Raw genomic sequence first — 17,985 nt, 5'->3', positions numbered from 1 at the left:
AATTGAATTAAAATGTAGAATTATGGATCAAAACAATCAAGAATCCCATGCTTAATTGTATTTTACTTTCTAGGCATTTTAATGATAATTAGCAAAAACAAATTAATATTTAATCATGTTAAAATCTAAAGGACTAAATCTAATCAAATTTTAAGTCTAATCTAATCAACATGAAAAATTAAACTAACAATTAAATGTATTTTTAATTTCTAAGCATGGTGAAAGTGATTAAAATAAAAATTCAACAATTAACATCAAGGTATTAAAAAACAAGAATTAAAAACAATGGATAAATATATGAAGAAAATAGTAAAATAAATAATTGGTCTGTGGGGTATGAGTTATGGAAAATAGGGTGCACTACTGAAATAGGCGCATGGGCCTGGCTGAAAAGCCAAATAGAAATGGCTTCCTGGAATAAGGGGTGTAGAATGCAAATTGGGATGATGGTCAGTAATCCAATGTAGGGTCCATGTTCATAGGCCCAATCAGAACCCAAGCAAGGCCAATTCAACATGTGATGGAAATTGTACTCAGCAAATCAAATGTAACATGGGAGAATTTGAAATTAAAATTTCATTTAAATACAACCAAAATTAACGCGCCAGGTCACGCCCTCAGCTCAGGCCATGTTTAAATGAGAACCACCGTGGACCACCGCTTCGAAAATCGTGTCCGGCGGCGGTGGCCACCAGAAACCAAAATTGGATACATCAATGGAAACGTTTCAACTTCCTCTTCCCAAATATCCCTTCGATTTCTCCAGATTCTCGCTCGAACTCCCTAACCGCACCACACTCCTCAAGAACCCTAATCATTCAACATTAAATTAAACGCCAAATCTGAAGATTCAAAGCCCCTGGGATTGGAGCTTTGAATCCTCTCTCTATCTTCTACATCCTAGTGACGAAAGATTGAAGAAAGGAAGGATTTCAAGGTTTACCTTGCGGGAAGTGGTGAACTTGACAACGTCGGAACCTCTGCTTCCAGGTAATAACTTTAATCCCTCCTTCTTCGCTCTTGAATTTTGATCTCTATTCTCCTTTTTCTTTTCTTTTCTTTGATTTCTTTTACTGGTTGAGTGATTGTTCTTGAAATTCGAATGATGAAGCATTAAATTGAGTGATTGTGAGGATGATGATGAATGTGATGGATTAAATGATTGAAGCTGAGAATGAAGGTTCTGTTCAGTTGAGGTTGAATGATGAAGATGAAAATTGAGAATTTTGAGAAAGTGAGTGATGAATGGTTGAGAGCTAGCCCTGAGATGAATCATAGAGGATGAATTTATAGGTTATTATGGGTGCAACTGAATACAGTTAGGAGCTTGGGGATTGCAAAATATTCTGTTATGGTTCAGTTTAGAATTTTGGGGAATTCGAGACCAGTTTGTTAGGTATTCTGTTTTGATTTTGTCAATCCTTAGGCAATGTAGTTAGGTTCGAGTTATTATGTTAGGATATGGTTAGTTGAATTAATATTATGGTGAGTGATTTGTTGTGGTTTGATGATGCTATAAATGTTATGACGGTGATTCCTTTAGTTCAATTAGCTTATATTGTGATGTGAAATGTTGATGAGTCATGCTGCATTGTGCAGGTCTTGTGTGCCTTACTTCATTTCCTGGAGGTTTGGTCAATGCAAAATGGTTTGTCGGTTATGCAAGTGTGGTTTCTTGTAGCATAGCCATGGTTCTACATCATGATATTGTGTATTGCCTGCTAGTTTATGACTTTACTGACTTGGCTTATGCACTCATTCTGACCTTGTATTGCAGGTATGGTTTTGAGGTGTTTCACTGCAGGTGAGCATGTCATGTTTATGCAAGGTTTGATAGCAGTCATATGGTTCTGCAAGGTTATGCATCACACTTTAATTCTGACTTAGTTTAAGCATGTTATGATGTGGTTCTTGTTGTTGTAGGTCAATTTTGATTCTGACTTTACCTTGTAGATTTGTGGCTAGTGCATTGACGATGCCTATTGTTTATTCTGATGGCTTGCTTCTGACTTATGTGTTGCAAGGAGCTTGTGGGATAGGTCACCATTATAAGGCATTAGCATGTTGCAGCAAAATGAACAAAGCATGCTTTGATGAATAAATCTTTCTTGGTTATGAAGTAACAATGAATCATGGGATTGAAATGGAAGATCAGCATAAAGCAAGCAGGATTAGGTTTAGGGAAGATGTGAGTTGACTTTGGTCAAAGTTGTAAGTTCGGAGTGCGTCTAAGAGAGGGGATTGCCATACCCTAATTTTTAACCCTAAGATCTCACATATCATTTGCATCATTTGCACACAAACAAGGTCATATCTTAGTCTTTTCCCTTATCCATCTTTGGGTTTGTTTCTTGCAGGGATCACCAAGCACCTCTTTGTTGGTTTATTTTTACCTTTGTGTTTACATGATTAATTTCTTATCTAACCACTAATCAAAATACCAAAAATATATCTTACTTCCCTTAAGTTTATTATGCAAGGTAAGAGCTTTTAATCAAAAGCATCTCAAAGTTTTGTGACTTACTTCTCAAGGAAAGTTAAAGATTCATGTGTTTATTTCCACGCCTTCTTCAACAAGAAACTTCAAGATTTGAGAAATTTAATCAAGAGGAAAACAAAGATACCTTATTTTGAGTTCATATGATCACCCATGTGCTTTGAAATACAAGAAAAGTCCAAGTACACGAGTTTGTTCCAAGGGGTTTGACCAAAAAGTCAACCATTTGAAGTCAAAGCTATAAGGATCACACCTCCTTCAATTCTCAACATTTTTGAATGATTATTTTTTAATATTACTCTTCCCTACATCCTCTACAACTTACTTTTACATGACAAGAGTCAATTATGCTTGGAGGATCATCAAACGTTTGGAGACATTATAGGTCATTTGTGGACTTAGTGAAATTTGACCTATTTTTCATGTGACTTTTTCTCAACTTTCAAGATTCATAACTTCTTCAATCTTAAACATATGAGGCTGATTAATTTTGCTTCAAGGACCAAGGTTAGAATATGTTTGGAAGGTCATGGAATTCATTGAAACATTACGAGTCATTTTCAACCATGAAACACTCAAATTTTTCTAAGTTATATGATCAGTTTTTCATGCCAACTTCAATATGACATAAATTTGTGCTTAAGCATCCAAATGAAACCTTTCTTGGCACATTCTAATCTTTGCCATGATGTTAACACATTGCAAAAAGAATGAGATCAAAATGCCTCTTGAGTAGGGTGCTCCATTGGGTTGAAGATGGTGACTTGTAACTGAAGAAATTGTCATTGCCCGAGTTTGAACTTCACTAATCTCAATTCTAAGCCAAATTAGCATGTTTTTTGGACCTTAACATGTTTAAACAAGCCTCCATAAGTGAATTGACCCTTAAAACGCATCATTTGGTTGAGTTTTGAGGAGTTTCGAGTCACACTTTGATCAAATTCATTTTGAATGAATTATGCATCATTTCACGTGTATTTGGATCCAATCACATTCCCTATAAATAGAGGAAGTTGTTGCATTCATTTCCAAGCTTTGGAGAGCCAAGAAATCCATGTTGCAACTTGAAAATTTTTCCAAAAAATTCAACTATCGTGTTTGAGTTTCAACTTGTTTCAATCCAATTTATTGATTCCATCAGCACCTTCGGCACCCTCTGAAACTTTTGCATCAATTCCCAAGCTTTGAGACCTTCTGAAATTCTCTAACCAGATCGAGCTTTATCAACTTCTGATCACCATTTGGACAAGGTAGTTTTAAGCATCATTTGAACTCAAACAAGTTACCACAATGTAGTCCTTCATTCTCTGATGCTTTCCCCTAACTTATTTGGTGTTGATTGATCATGTTCATTATTTAATTTTCTTTTTCGTGGCTTGCTTGTTTCTGAAACTTCTATGAATTCCCCTTTTCCCAGTTTATATAAATGAATTTGGAGCATGAGGTTGAATTCAGTATGAGAAGAGGATCACAATGGTGGTGGTTTCAAATATTCTGAATTTACCAAATGATGAAACTCCAGTGAGAGCTCACCGGAGAAGACAACCGAAGTTTTCTCAGGTTGTTTGAGTTTGATCAGACACGTTGGAGGAACGAAATGTTCTGATTGGTTGGATTTAAGTAGGATCATGTGTTTTGCTTGCAGCGCGTTCCATCATGTTCTCTAACATTTGGAGTGTTGGATCCGCCACGTCAATTAATGAAGCATGATCCAACGCTCCATGTTTTTTTTAGTTATTTTTATTTTATTATTTTTAATTGCTTTTTCTTTTAAAATTCATAGTAATTTTATTTTTTATCCAAAAAATCGCAAAATAATTTCTAAAATTCCATTTTATTTCTATTTTAAAAATACTTTTGGTGCATTTTTATTTCATTTTATTGCTTTTTATATTCGTGTGACCCTTGTGAACTTCTGTTGGCCTTGGATCATGATGGTTTGGACTTTAAGTCTTATCAAACTCAATGGATCTTGGGTGTGGACTTCAAGACTTCATGATGGTGTGAAAACCTTAATCCACCAAAATGGATGATTGATTTTGATGATGACTTGATCAAACTTTTGGTCCAATTTGGGTGTGACTTCTCTTGTTTCTTTTTTCTTCATCTCCTTATTTCTCTTTGATTAATTGGATTACTTGTGTCCATCTTGTTCATGATGTATGGATTGGTACTTGATGAACTTTCATCATTTCAAATCTAATTGATCATGGATCATTTAAGATATTTTGGATTGATGCATAAGTTTGTCCGAAGTGTCATGAAGTATGAATTGAAGTAATTGACCATCCTCATAGTCTTTATGCTTTATCATCCCCTTTTTCTCTTTTTTTGTGCAGCATGACTTTAGGAGAATGATTTACATATCATTTCTCTAGCATGTATTAACACAAACATTATTATTGACCAGCCTCAGATAGTTGTGACTTCTACATAACTCCAATTACGATTGCTTAACATAACGTTAAATTTATCCTCAAACCAAAGGAATTTTTATAAGTGAGATTGTAAGTCTCATACTCCTCATGGTATTGTGTGAAAATATTGCTCTTTTTCCATTTGTGAGAGCTAATGACACACTTGTTGATTTTATCCAAGTTGGATCCCTTCTCATAAATGATGTATAGGTTCATATTTTCATGCTTGTGAGTGGATAGTTGAGTTTTCTCCAAAAAATGACCAATCCATCTTTCATCTTTGATTACTAACATCTTCTACTAACATTTTATTGTATTAACTTTTACCTTAAATGTCATTTACTTTATGCTTTTATTTTATGTCATTTACTTTATGCTTTTATTTTTATCCCATTTACTTTATACTTTATATTAGCATCCCATATCATATTATTTGTGATTTTGTCATTTGTTCTTTGTCCATTTGGACTTTATACACATCATTGTAAAGAAGACATTAATAAAGGAAAAAACCTAAAAGAAGAAACTTGGTTATCTTGATTCATGGACTTGTGGTTACTATCCTTGACATTATTGTGGAGTTATGGACTTACAATTAGGATCTTGACCTTTGCTTTGGGACTTGTGATTTGAGACCCTATAATTCATCTAGTACCTTTGACTTTGGACTTTCTTTTGTAAACTTGGTTGAGCTACTCTGGTTTCATCTGATACATGGATTATTATTTGCTTATTTTGGCTTGCTTGAGTCTTAATCCAAAGGAGGGAATTCTTGCTTGACTTATGTCATAAAGCTTGTTATTTATTGGTTATATCTTTCTTCCATAGCTTTTACTTTATGCTTTGGGATAATCTCTTATTCTCCTCCCCTTCTTTAATTTTTAAAATCTCCTCTCTCTTTTTCAAAACCTTCTTGTTTTTTTAACTTGAATCATTTTTTTCAATAAACCTTGACTTTTGTCGAGAGATTTTTAAAACTTTTTTCTTAATAAATGTCAATCCATCTTAAGCATATTCAAACCACTTTCAGAAGACTAAAAATGCCTAACTCATTTAAATCATTTTTGTGCCCTTTGTGCATTTTTTCCTTTTAAAAACTTTTCTCAAAGCTTAGACATGAGTCATTTCCATAGTTGAGATATAATTCTCCTATCCCCATAATATTGATGACAATTCTTTTCCATCTATGAGAGCTAGTGGTATATTTGTTTATCCTTATCCAAGTTGGAGCCTTTCTCATGATGATGCAAAGTTCTCATACTTGTGGATGATTAGTTGAGTATTCTCCTTAAAATAACAAAATATCTTTTCATTAAAAAATAAATCAAACCAACATCTTTGTTATTTTTACCACGAACTACGAGGTTTTGATCCTCCATTGCACTTTGTTGGTACACAGGCATGAGACTTCAAAAGTCTTGGCAAACACAAAAATAAGAAAAAATATACTTCTTTTCCAATCTCTCCAATATTTTGCAAACAACATCCTTTTCAAACCAAAATGTACATATTTTCAAAGAGGTTCCCATGGAGTACCACAGAAGTTTAGGGTGCTAATACCTTCCCTTTGCATAACTAACTCCCGAACCCTTATCTTTTTTATTAGTTTTGTTTTAAAACTTCTTCGGGTTTCGTTTGTACTTTTCCCATTTTTCTTTGGAAACAATAAAAGTGCGGTGGCGACTCATGCTTGGCGAGTTAAGTTAATCGATAACTTAATCTCAAAATTTTACCGCTACAGAAAATTGGCGACTCTGTTGGGGAGTAGTCCCTAGTGGGTTAAACTCATCTTTATTTTTGTGTACATATTATGTTTGATGTTGTTTGTTATTGTTTATTCTGTCTGGTGCTTGGTGATCTTTGTGTGGTGAGATAAGTTATATACCCGGACTTGAGAGCTCTTATGATAGGAGGGTGGTATAGTCATGTTTGGGTTATGTTGAGTTAATCCTTAATAAGCTAACTTGAGATCCACCACTCAGTGGAGGCCCCTTTGGAATTACTGATGTCACACGAGTAGTCTTAGTTGGCATTAATTTTTTCGACCTGGGAGCCCGAGAAGCTGAGGACCTTAGAACCCTTAACCCATCTTGGCCTTTTACGATGTAGTGCGGTGACTATTCAAGTGTAGACTTGAATTAGTTGTTACATGATACTACACTCAGACGAGTTTCTATTGAGAATATTATTGGTTGACGAGTAGTCGTTTAAGCTGGTAATATCCAAAAGGTGGAATTATGACCCTGGGAACTTTTTAGAACCTTGTTCTACAAGTGATTATACCCTTAGTACATACATTGTGGGTTGGTTCTTACCCCTGGCTCCATGCCCGTGACTCCGAACCTTTGGACCTTGTTTGTGTGTTTTGTGTGATCTTATTTGTGATTGTTGCATCATGCACTCATGACATTCATAAGAATCAAGCAGTGGACTACTATGAAAAGCACATCAAAAGTGTTTCTTCAAGAGCTTGTCAATCAAGATTTAAATTGTGTGACATGAGCCTTAAGAAATAGAGAAGGGATGGGAGTGGAGAATTCCATTAACTCATTCTGAATATCTTTGGGTATAAGACGAAGGACCCAGTTGCTCATCGTATTCACCTCTATTCATAGACTTTAGCACGGTTTAAATCAAATGATTGTCGAGTCTCCTTTCACAAAGCAACATTGTAACAATCAGAAGCCTCTATCAACAACTTATCAATCACGATTCAAGTTGTACATCATGAGCCTTAAGTAACAAATAATGGTGAGAGTGGAGCATTCCTATCCTTGTCTAGGGTATCCTTGGGTACGGGACGACTGACCCAGTTGCTCAAGGTATTCGCCTTTGTTCATAGACTTTAATGCAATTCAAATCGGACGATTGACAAAGTCTTTGTCATCATAAGGAGCAACAACGACTCCTCCTCAGCAACTTAAAAGTTATGATGATAATCACATGCCATGAGCCTTAAGTAGTAAAGAAGGAATGAGAGTGGAGAATTCCATTAACTCATTCTAAATATCTTTGGATCCATATAAATGATATAGTTGTCCTCATTGTATTCACCTTTACTCGTAGACTTTATTGTGGTTCATATCCAATAACTGGTAAGTATTCTTCATCTTTCATTATCATTCCTCTTGCCTCATCAATCTCTTTCTATCTTTATTCGTAGTCATCCAAACTATGGAGCTTTGACTTTCTCATTGCACTGTGAGAATACGTAAGCACAGAGATTCAGATTCTCCGTGAGCTACCCTAATTATTAATTCTTCATTATTTATTATACCCCATTCATCAGTTAATACCATCATTTTGAAATAAAATACTTCATCCCTTTGGATTCCATTCATATCCTTTTAGGACGATTTAATCGGAGTCCGCCTTATGAACCAAGAGTTGTTTGACTTATTGCCAAACACTTAATTCTTTTTGTTTTAGTCATTCCGATATAGTGATACCATGCCTTAGGCCCCTCACTTGTTGATTTGCCTGTTTACTCTTCGGTTCAGATTGTATTCCTTCATGGATTCAATATACCATTCTTTTGATTTCAAATTGTTTGTTCCCTACAGTGATATACTGTTCCTTGTACCAAACATCATTTTCCTTTGGGTTCCATACATATCCTTTTAGGACGATTTAATCGAAGTCCATCTTGTGAACCAAGAGTTGTTTGGCTTTTTGATAGACATTTAATTCTATTTGTTTTTGGTCATTCTAATACAGTGATACCATGCCTTAGGCCCATCACTTGTTGGTTTATGCCTGCTTACTCTTTGGTTCAAAGCTCATTTACCCTTATGGGTTCCCATGCTACCATTTCCTGTTGGTACAAGTCATACTTTTAATCACTCTCAATCTCTATTTTCTTTGTTTTCGTGGTTTCACGAACTACGGAGCTCTAACTTTCTCATTGCACGATGAGAATACGTAGACACGAGGATGTGAATCATTGGTGAGCATAATTATTTTTCTTCTTCCTTAGGGAACCACTCATATCTTTCATGAAACATTCTCTATCTTCAATCATAACCATTCATCTCAGTGACATACTGTCTTTCTTTGAAACCAAACACATTTTTCTTTGGAATTCCATATACACCCTTTTAGGACGATTTAATCGGAGTCCGCCTTTGTACCAAGAGATGTTTGCCTTGATGCCAAACACTTAGTTCTCTTTGTTTTCAGCCATACCATATAATGGTTAATGCTTCGTCCGTACCACTTTATGGTACAAATTTCATTCCCTTTATGGATTCCAATATACCCTTACCTTTGGTTCCAAATTATATTGCTTAAGTCACTTCTACTCAATTCCAATTCTTTTTACCTTGATTCTATTTCTCTATCCCTCCATTCATTTCCATCATTCACTATTTTCACTACATACATTCAAAATATTCTACCTTCATTCACTTCATGTGATATACCTCTTTCTTTGAGCCAAATACACTATTTCTTTGAGCTCCTTCCAATGTTTGCTTGTGAACCAAGAGATGTTTGCCTTAATTCCAAACACTTAATTCCTTTTTTTCCGATCGTACCATATAGTGGTTAATGCTTCAGGCTATACTACATATTTGTTAATGCCAGTTTTCCTCTTTGGTTCAGATACTTTCCCTTTATAGGTTCAAACCATATTTGTTATCACTCTTATTTCACCTCCCACCATTAGTTCTATGAACTACGGAGCTCTTAATTCCTTATTGCATTATAAGGATACGTAGGCATGAGGGCCCTAACCCTCTCCGAGCACTCTATATATTACATTATTTTCCCTTTGTCCTTTTATGAGTAACCATTAGATAATAACACCCATCCGAGCATATAACAATCAAAACGGTTCCCGTTGAGTACAACAGATTTTAGGGGTGATAATACCTTCCTCTTGCATAACCGGCTTCCTTATCCATTTTCTCTTTCCCCCAGGTTTTATCGATGTTTTCCCTTTCCTTCGGGAATAAATAAAGTTCGATGAAGACTCTGTTGTATCATCGAGCGTGCGATGTGTTCGAGTATATTTCCGCTAGCTTCAGATGGTCCTTGGAAGACCTCAAAGGCAAAGAAAAATAATCCATTTTAGTTAGTCTTTCATCCTTCTCCTTTTCATTATTGTCATCTTCCTCCTCCTCAGGTTTCACTACTTCAGGCTGATCAATTCCTTTTTCGGCGTCTTTGAGTATGTCTTCTGAAAATACACCTGCATCACGAAAAGAAATAGATTTCCCAACATTTCTAGGATAGGATTCATCAAAAGTGACATGCATAAACTCTTTAACGGTAATTTAATCTCTTATTGGACATGCTATAAGCTTTGCTTGACTGGGAGTATCCAAGAAAGATACCTTTGTTAGCTTTTGCATCAAACTTTCTAAGGTTATCCTTACCATTATTTAAGACAAAGCATTTGCATCTGAAAACATGAAGATATGATAAATTTGGCTCTCTGCCTTTTAAAAGTTCATAAGGTGTTTTTTTCAAAATAGAATGAATAAGTATCTTATTTAAAACATAACACGACATACTAATAGCATCGGCCCACAAATATTTTGGTTGACTACTCTCATTAATCATAGTTCTTGACAACTCCTCTAAAATTATGTTTTTTTGCTCCACAATACCATTTTCTTATGTGGAGTTCTTGGAGCGAAACAGTTATGTTGAATGCCATGTTTATCACAATAATACTCAAATATGTGGTTTTCAAATTCACCCCCATGATCGCTTCGAATAACAACTATGTTTGAACTTAGTTTATCTTAGGATAACTTTGCAAAAAATGTGAAAGCTGGAAAAAGTCTCATCTTTACTATGCAAAAAGATAGTCCAAAAAAATGTAGAATAATCGTCTACTATAACAAAACCATAGTACTTACCACCTAAGATTTTTGTCCTAGAAGGACCAAAAATATGCATATGGAGAAGCTCAAGAGGTCTAGAAGTTGAAACAATACTTTTGGATTTAAAAGAAACCCTTGTTTGCTTTCCCATTTGGCATGCATCACATAAGTGGTCTTTGAAAATTTAATTTTAGGTAGCTGATAACTAGATCTTTTGAAACCACTTTGTTTATCAAAGTTAACATGTGCTAAGAGTTTATGCCATAACCAAGAGTCTTCACTCATGGTTACTAAACACTTAGTACTTGTTAATGATACATCATTCAAGTAAAACATATAAATGTCGTTAACCCTCAAGCCCTTAAACGAATAATCTTTCTTTTCATTGTGTTCAATTCTGGAACAACTATTTGTAAAAGTTATTTTATAGTCTTTGTCACATAGTTGACTAATGCTAAGCATATTATGTTTAAGACCTTCGATAAGTATTATGTCAGAGATAATAGTAGAAGATGGATTACCTACACTATCTTTACCAAGTATTGCTCCCTTATTGTTGTCTTCGTAGGTTACAAAACCCTTATTCTTTTGCGTGAAGTCAATGAATAGGGAAATGTCATCTGTCATATGCCCTGAGCAACCACTATCAAGAAACCACATTTTTTACATGGAGCCAAGACATTTAGCCAACAAGATCAAACAAGAGTGATAGGTACCCAATTTTCATTGGGTCCTTGAAAGTGAGTGGAAGTATTGTTGTATTTGAGCAACCATTAAAATACACCTTTAGAAACCAAATATCTCATAAGTTTGCATTTAACAACGATATGGCCTTTCTTACAACAATTGTGACAAGTCAAATGATGATGTGAATGGATTTCACTATTATATTCCCTTACAACAAAATTGTAATTCTTGTACGACACATTTAAAGATCTTTTGAATTTTGTAGGATTAATAGCGAATGTGACTTTTGGTCCTAAAGCCTTGTTTAATTTGGATTTTAGAGTAATAACCTCTTTTTTTCAAATGTGACAAGTTTCACAATCAAGCATAGAAAATTTCTCTCCCTCAACATAAAATTTTGAAGCATCTAACAAAGTTTTCTTAGGAGTTTCCATTTATTTTTCAGTTTCTAAAACTTTGGCTTCTAAGTATGAGAAAATTCTTTTATTTGAATACAAACTTTTAAAAGCATCTATGGCTTCACCATATAGATTTTCAAAACCAATTTGTATTTCAGAATAAGACATTTAATCAATAGGTTCATATTTAGAATGACTTACATTTTTCTTCTTATGATGATGGACCATGAGGCAAAAAGTTTATGCTTCATCACTTTCACTTGAGGATTCACTATCACTTTCCGAACCTATGTATACTCTTCTAGGCTTGCTAGACTTCTTGCATTGACAATTTCCTTTATCCTTCTTAAGTAATGGAAAATTCGACTTATAATAACTGACTTTTTCATAATTAAAATATGAACCTTTGGACTTTCCTTTCTTATTCTTATCTTTCTTTGAGGAGTTTACTTGTCTTCTAAAGTTGATGAGATTATTGTCAGAGTTCTTTACTTTGTTTCTCTTAATGTATTTATGGAACCGTTTAACAAACAAACCCATTCATCATCTGACTTCTCATCATCACTAGTTCCACTTTCACCATGCTCTTTTGTAGAGGACTTAGAACTAGAAGCCACAAGAGCAATTGATTTCTTGTCTACCTCCATTTCTTTTTTTTCTTTCTTTATCTTCTTCTCATGCTTTTCCAAACAAATAAGCTCTTGCTCATGTTCTTAAAGATTTTCAAACAAATTAGTAGTGTCGAATGTCAATAGGTTATTAGCTTCCTTGATGGCGGTGATCTTAGGTTGTCATTCCCTATTAAGACATCTCAAACTTCATATGAAAGTGTTCAAACTCTTGGTTAAAGTATTGATTATAGCTTGTTTGACCTCATTTGTACCCTCATGGGCAACTAGTAATGAGTCCCACATAACTTTAGCAGTTTCGCAACAAGAAACACAGTAATATTCATCAACTCCTAAAGCTGATATTAGAATATCCCTTGCTTTCCAATCACAAAACCCATTTTTCTCATCATCCGCATTCCATCGTGCTTCCAGTTTAGGTACTACAACACCATCCACATTGGTCATGATGATTTCAAATAGACCATTTTGGATGGCGTTCCATACATTTCTACCAATAGAATTGATATGGTTACGTATACAATCCTTCCAATAACCATAGTTTTCACCATTGAAAACGTGCACTTTATTACACGTCCCTTTAGGTTCAGAAGCCATAATCTAATAAGCGAATTTGAAGCACAAGATAAACCGTTAATTGCGATACCACTTGTTAGACGAAGACAACAATCTAGAAAGGGGGGGGGGGGGGGGGGAATAGGTTATAAATAAAATTTTCTTCAATTAAAATTTTGTTTTAAAAATATTTACTATGGCAAGCAGAAGTAATTATGGATCGACACTCGTCTATCCCGAACCGTTATCAGAAGAATCAAATATGTATTTAAACCGTAAAAAAATGTATACTAATGATGAGAAAGTAAATTAAGATGTTCTACAAAATACTCATTTGACCAATATCACACTTTGTAGTCAATTTCCAATGAATTTGGAAACAAAAATTGACACAAAACAATTTATCAAACACTTGGTGTGCAATAAACACCAAGCTAATTTTCCTTTGTGTTGGAGATATGAAAAACCAATTTCAATTGTTTAGATTGCAATTATCTTTAAAAAATAGTTTGCATTACTTCTACAGAACCAGAAAATTCAGTTTATCATATATATATATATATATATATATATATATATATATATATATATATATAATATATATATATATATATATATATATATATATATATATATATATATATATATATATTATATATATATATATATATATATATATATATATATATATATATATATATATATATATATATAGAGAGAGAGAGAGAGAGAGAGAGAGAGAGAGAGAGAGAGAGAGAGAGAGAGAGAGAGAGAGAGAGAGAGAGAGAGAGAGAGAGAGAGAGAGAGAGAGAGAGAGAGAGAGAGAGAGAGAGAGGAGAGAGAGAGAGAGAGAGAGAGAGAGAGAGAGAGAGAGAGAGAGAGAGAGAGAGAGAGAGAGAGAGAGAGAGAGAGAGAGAATCAAGATTTGTTTAGTCAATTCCCCAATTGTCCTCACCATGAGTATGTCTGCCCCTAGTTTCAAATAGAATTGAGATATGTAATTAACCTTTGAAAAAGTTGTATACAAGAGAAAAATTAGAACTCCAAACCCCTAGACCCTATGTTTGATGTTGATCCTAACTCTTTCTCTCTCCTTTATATTAAGCAAGATTAAGTGACCCAAGACTTCCAAGTCGATTCTCAGGTTACTATTACTCCTTTGACAGAACCTCATTCTTCAAAGTTTTCACTCGGCTGAATCCTCATTCCAAATCTTGTACAAAAACCCTCAAGTCAATCCTTGATCTTGAAGTAAAAATCCTAACCAGTTTTATCAATGAAACCCCCAAAGAATACTCAACCTAATTTGATTATAACAATCCTAAATTTGACCTTATCAATCTAATCTACACGACACTCAACAAAAATGGTTATGTGTAATTGTTGAATGTATGAAGATAAAAGGTTGAAGATGATAAGAAAATTTTCTATATGTTCTTGGTTTCAATTCTTGAGAAATGATGCATGAATGCATATTTATATGTGTGTGTAGAAAAATCTTCCATCTGTGGCTTGAAAATCAATATTAGATTTGGATAGTCTCTTAATGGCTAAATATCACAATCTTCTATTTGTGGCTTGAAGAATCGATTATTAAGGATCAATAATTGATTGGCTTAATCGATTATGACATTCATTTCGCCCATGGATTGTTTCCAAATTTAAACCATAATTTGTCCTATAAATAAAGAGTTTCTATATCATTTTATTTCATCCAAAAAAATAAGTTTTGATCTCACTTTCTCATTCTCTCACATTTTCTATAACTCTCTTGGTTTCTAACATGTAATTTTCCTTAGTTCAAGATAGCGACTTAAAGCTCCATCAAGGTTCTGAGGATAGCAATTTCAAAACTTTGTCTTGGTTCGAGAACAACATGTGGAAAATATTTATTTGGTTTGGAGGATAACCACTATAAACCTTGTTTGTTGTATTCGAGAGGTCAACACGAGAAAATATTTTTACTTATTTTAAGAGCAAAACACATTTGTGAGAGATACAACACATATTCTTCCAAAATCTTAAGATAATAAATGTGTGGATTCACTCATTTATAAATGTTCAATCTCCACATTTCTAACTAATATAGCACTTCCCAAAAGTACTCATATTTTTAATTATTTTTCAAACATTTCTATTCAAATTACCCTCAGACAATTTGGCTAAATAAAATGGAAACTGTTGTTTGTTTGTACGAAACCAAAGAACGTGTTTTAATTGGCTGTTGCATTTTCTTCCGCATTCGTGGAGGCCACGCACGCTATAAATATAGCGAAATGACGAGGACACCCTTATTTCTTTATTTGACTAAATCATCCCAAACATATAAATTCCCAATATTCAGTCTTGGGCAATTTCGTAATTAACAACTAATGGGTTCCAAGGCAATGGCAATGGCGGCAGAGAAGATTGGTACGGCGGTACGGCGCCAAGCTGTTTCCTTAACCGACGGCGCTGCTTCTAGAATACGCGTCTTGCTGCAGCAGCGTCAAAGGCCATTCTTAAAGCTCGGCGTCAAGGCTCGTGGTTGCAATGGCTTATCTTATACCCTAAATTATGCAGGTATGCTATTTGCACCCTCTTGCAAAATTGTGTTAATAATTATTTATAGTTTCTTATAATGATTTGTATGTGAACGGTTAATTTGTGTTTTTTGATGTGTTGGTTTGATTAGGTAACTATATATCTTGTGTTTAAACTTGTTTTAGTTATAATAATCTGAAGATTTTGAATTTGGTTATTTTGTTACTGATTTTGAATCTAAAATGATGAAATGAAATGAGGTTTGAATTTGAAGTTTGTTGATTTAGATTTGGTGGTGGTTTGACAGATGAAAAAGGGAAATTTGATGAGTTGGTTGAGGATAAGGGTGTTAAGATATTGATTGATCCCAAGGCTCTTATGCATGTTATTGGAACCAAGATGGATTTCGTTGATGATAAACTCAGGTTAGTTTTTTATTTAATTTTGATTATAAACTGATGATTTGAAGCTCATCCAATCACATTTTATGCTTCGGCCTTCATGATTCGTGTTTTGGTAAAATTGTTCGGTCTGTTTGGTTAGGTTTTATTGGTGTTCTTTGAAATTGAAAAGTATTTGTATTTTTGATATGATCTTAGAATGTTAATCGCAATTTGCTGCAAATTTGCAATTTTTCGCGTTCCCCTATTTTGCCACGGTTGATTTTTGTCACCTCGCCTTTGCTTTCACTTCCAAATTGTGAATATAGTGCTTATCTTTTTTATAACTTACTACTATTATTTAGGGTTTATGAGCTAGATATGTTGTGCAATGGGAAACCTCTATGCTTTTATTTTGATCCCGTGTGTTTTGGGCATTATTGATTTGCTTGATACTGCAATGTTTTCTGCCTCCCTTATGCTGAAGATGTATGACTGTGTTTGTACTTTTGGGAATGAGAATATGCATTACTAAGAGGGAAGCTATTGATGAAAAACTCTAGAAATGTGGCATGAATATAGCAACCTGTATGATATGCTATGCTTGGTCTTAGGAGTAGCCAGTTATTTTGTTGAAATCCTAATTTTGTGAGGGTTAGTACTTCACTAAATAAAATTTCGATGCCCAAGAAAACTTAGCGCGAAAGACACTAATTCACATTAGTTACTGCTTGATCTGATCTCGGGATTGAATCCCTCATAGGTTGAGACTGCTCTTCTCTCCATTTTAGCATATACCCCTTGTACAAAAAGGCTTAGACCTCCCTTGCAGGACTGTCTTTGAGGGCGTACAAGGTGGATTACAATATAGAGCCTCAAATTTTTTATGGTTAAATTGTGACTATACGGGATCCTTAGTTGTTTTGTCATGGTAGAACCGTAGATAACCAACACATGGTCTCAAAAAACTTAAGATGACTCTGCGTCCCGGTAAAAAAGGGAATATGTTGATGAATATTGTGGCATGATTATTAGTATTTGGTTCCATGTGATGTGCATGATCCTGCTACGTACTTCTATTTTTCTTATCTATGCGCTTGTTTAAAATATTATTTCCTGGCAGATCTGAATTTGTTTTCATCAATCCAAACTCCAAAGGCCAATGTGGTTGTGGTGAATCCTTTATGACAACTCCAAGTGCCGGAGCCGCTAGGCAAGGAAATGGTTGAAATTGTCATTCAACTGACGTTGATCCTCGTTTACAAAGTTTTCTTTCATGGTTGCATTGTTAAACATGCAAATACCACAATTGGATTTCTGTAACTTTGCTTGATGAGAACAGAGAAAAATAAAACTTTCAGTATACAAAAATCTCTGAATTTGATGTTGACAAGGCTTAAGACAACAATATGTACTAGCTATCATTTATATGACAATTCTTACTTCATTCATGTAAAAAATTGTATTATGAATACTGTATAATTTGTAGGTTGAGAAAATCAATAAAATAATTTCCCCTTACTAATTATTTATTGCCAACTATGATTGCACTTTCACTTAATGATGATGGTTGCCGTAGCATTGCTTCTCATGAAATGTGAAAACTGAAAAAGAAACATATTGAGATGGTGCAGAATATATATCCTTTAATGGGAGCTTTGTAAACAGAAATCTCCAAACTGACCAATTAATTCATAGCAGGAAAGACGTGACCAATTAATTTATGGCAGGAAAGATGTGTATTCTTTCAAGACGGGAAAATGGATTCTATTGACGAATTCAATAAAATCCAAGTGTCAAGAGTAGAGATTTTAATGATTTAGAATAGAATTTATTCCGTTGTGGAATCAGAATTGATCGGAGAATTAGTAATCACGAAGAATTACGGTGGACTTGAGTTTCAGATGTGAAGGAGGAAAGGTTGATCTATAAGGTTAGTACTCAGAGACTTAAGTCGGTATGAGTGATAGAAGAGTGAATGAAATTTAAATTTGAAAATGTGTACCTGGAATTGGCACATGTCCTATTTATATATTAAATTATAACAACCCGCTATCTTTAAGACATG

The 17,985-nt window shown here is 34.3% G+C and overlaps 1 protein-coding gene and 1 long non-coding RNA gene across 2 annotated transcripts; both read left to right on the top strand.

Annotated features, from left to right (window-relative positions):
- Nucleotides 1-426: 426 nt before the first annotated feature.
- On the top strand, nt 427-2,466 carry LOC127074854 (uncharacterized). Its single transcript, XR_007786122.1, has 2 exons — nt 427-990; nt 1,600-2,466. It is a non-coding gene; the product is annotated as an uncharacterized LOC127074854 (long non-coding RNA).
- Nucleotides 2,467-15,311: 12,845 nt separating this feature from the next.
- On the top strand, nt 15,312-17,445 carry LOC127074853 (iron-sulfur assembly protein IscA-like 1, mitochondrial). Its single transcript, XM_051016251.1, has 3 exons — nt 15,312-15,576; nt 15,845-15,962; nt 17,041-17,445. Exons 1-3 carry the CDS (start codon nt 15,387-15,389, stop codon nt 17,144-17,146), a joined length of 414 nt encoding a protein of 137 aa, XP_050872208.1. The 5' UTR covers nt 15,312-15,386; the 3' UTR covers nt 17,147-17,445.
- Nucleotides 17,446-17,985: the final 540 nt, after the last annotated feature.

This window comes from Lathyrus oleraceus, chromosome 4 (genome assembly GCF_024323335.1).
Source record: "Lathyrus oleraceus cultivar Zhongwan6 chromosome 4, CAAS_Psat_ZW6_1.0, whole genome shotgun sequence".
Lineage (NCBI taxonomy): Eukaryota > Viridiplantae > Streptophyta > Magnoliopsida > Fabales > Fabaceae > Lathyrus > Lathyrus oleraceus.
This window is presented reverse-complemented; position numbering and strand designations above follow the sequence as displayed.

Coding starts and splice junctions, on each gene's coding strand:
- LOC127074853 (XM_051016251.1), top strand. CDS start 15,387: ATGGGTTCCAAGGCAATGGCAATGGCGGCAGAGAAGATTGGTACGGCG. Junction 15,577..15,844: donor TTATACCCTAAATTATGCAG/GTATGCTATTTG, acceptor GTGGTTTGACAG/ATGAAAAAGGGAAATTTGAT. Junction 15,963..17,040: donor TTCGTTGATGATAAACTCAG/GTTAGTTTTTTA, acceptor ATTTCCTGGCAG/ATCTGAATTTGTTTTCATCA.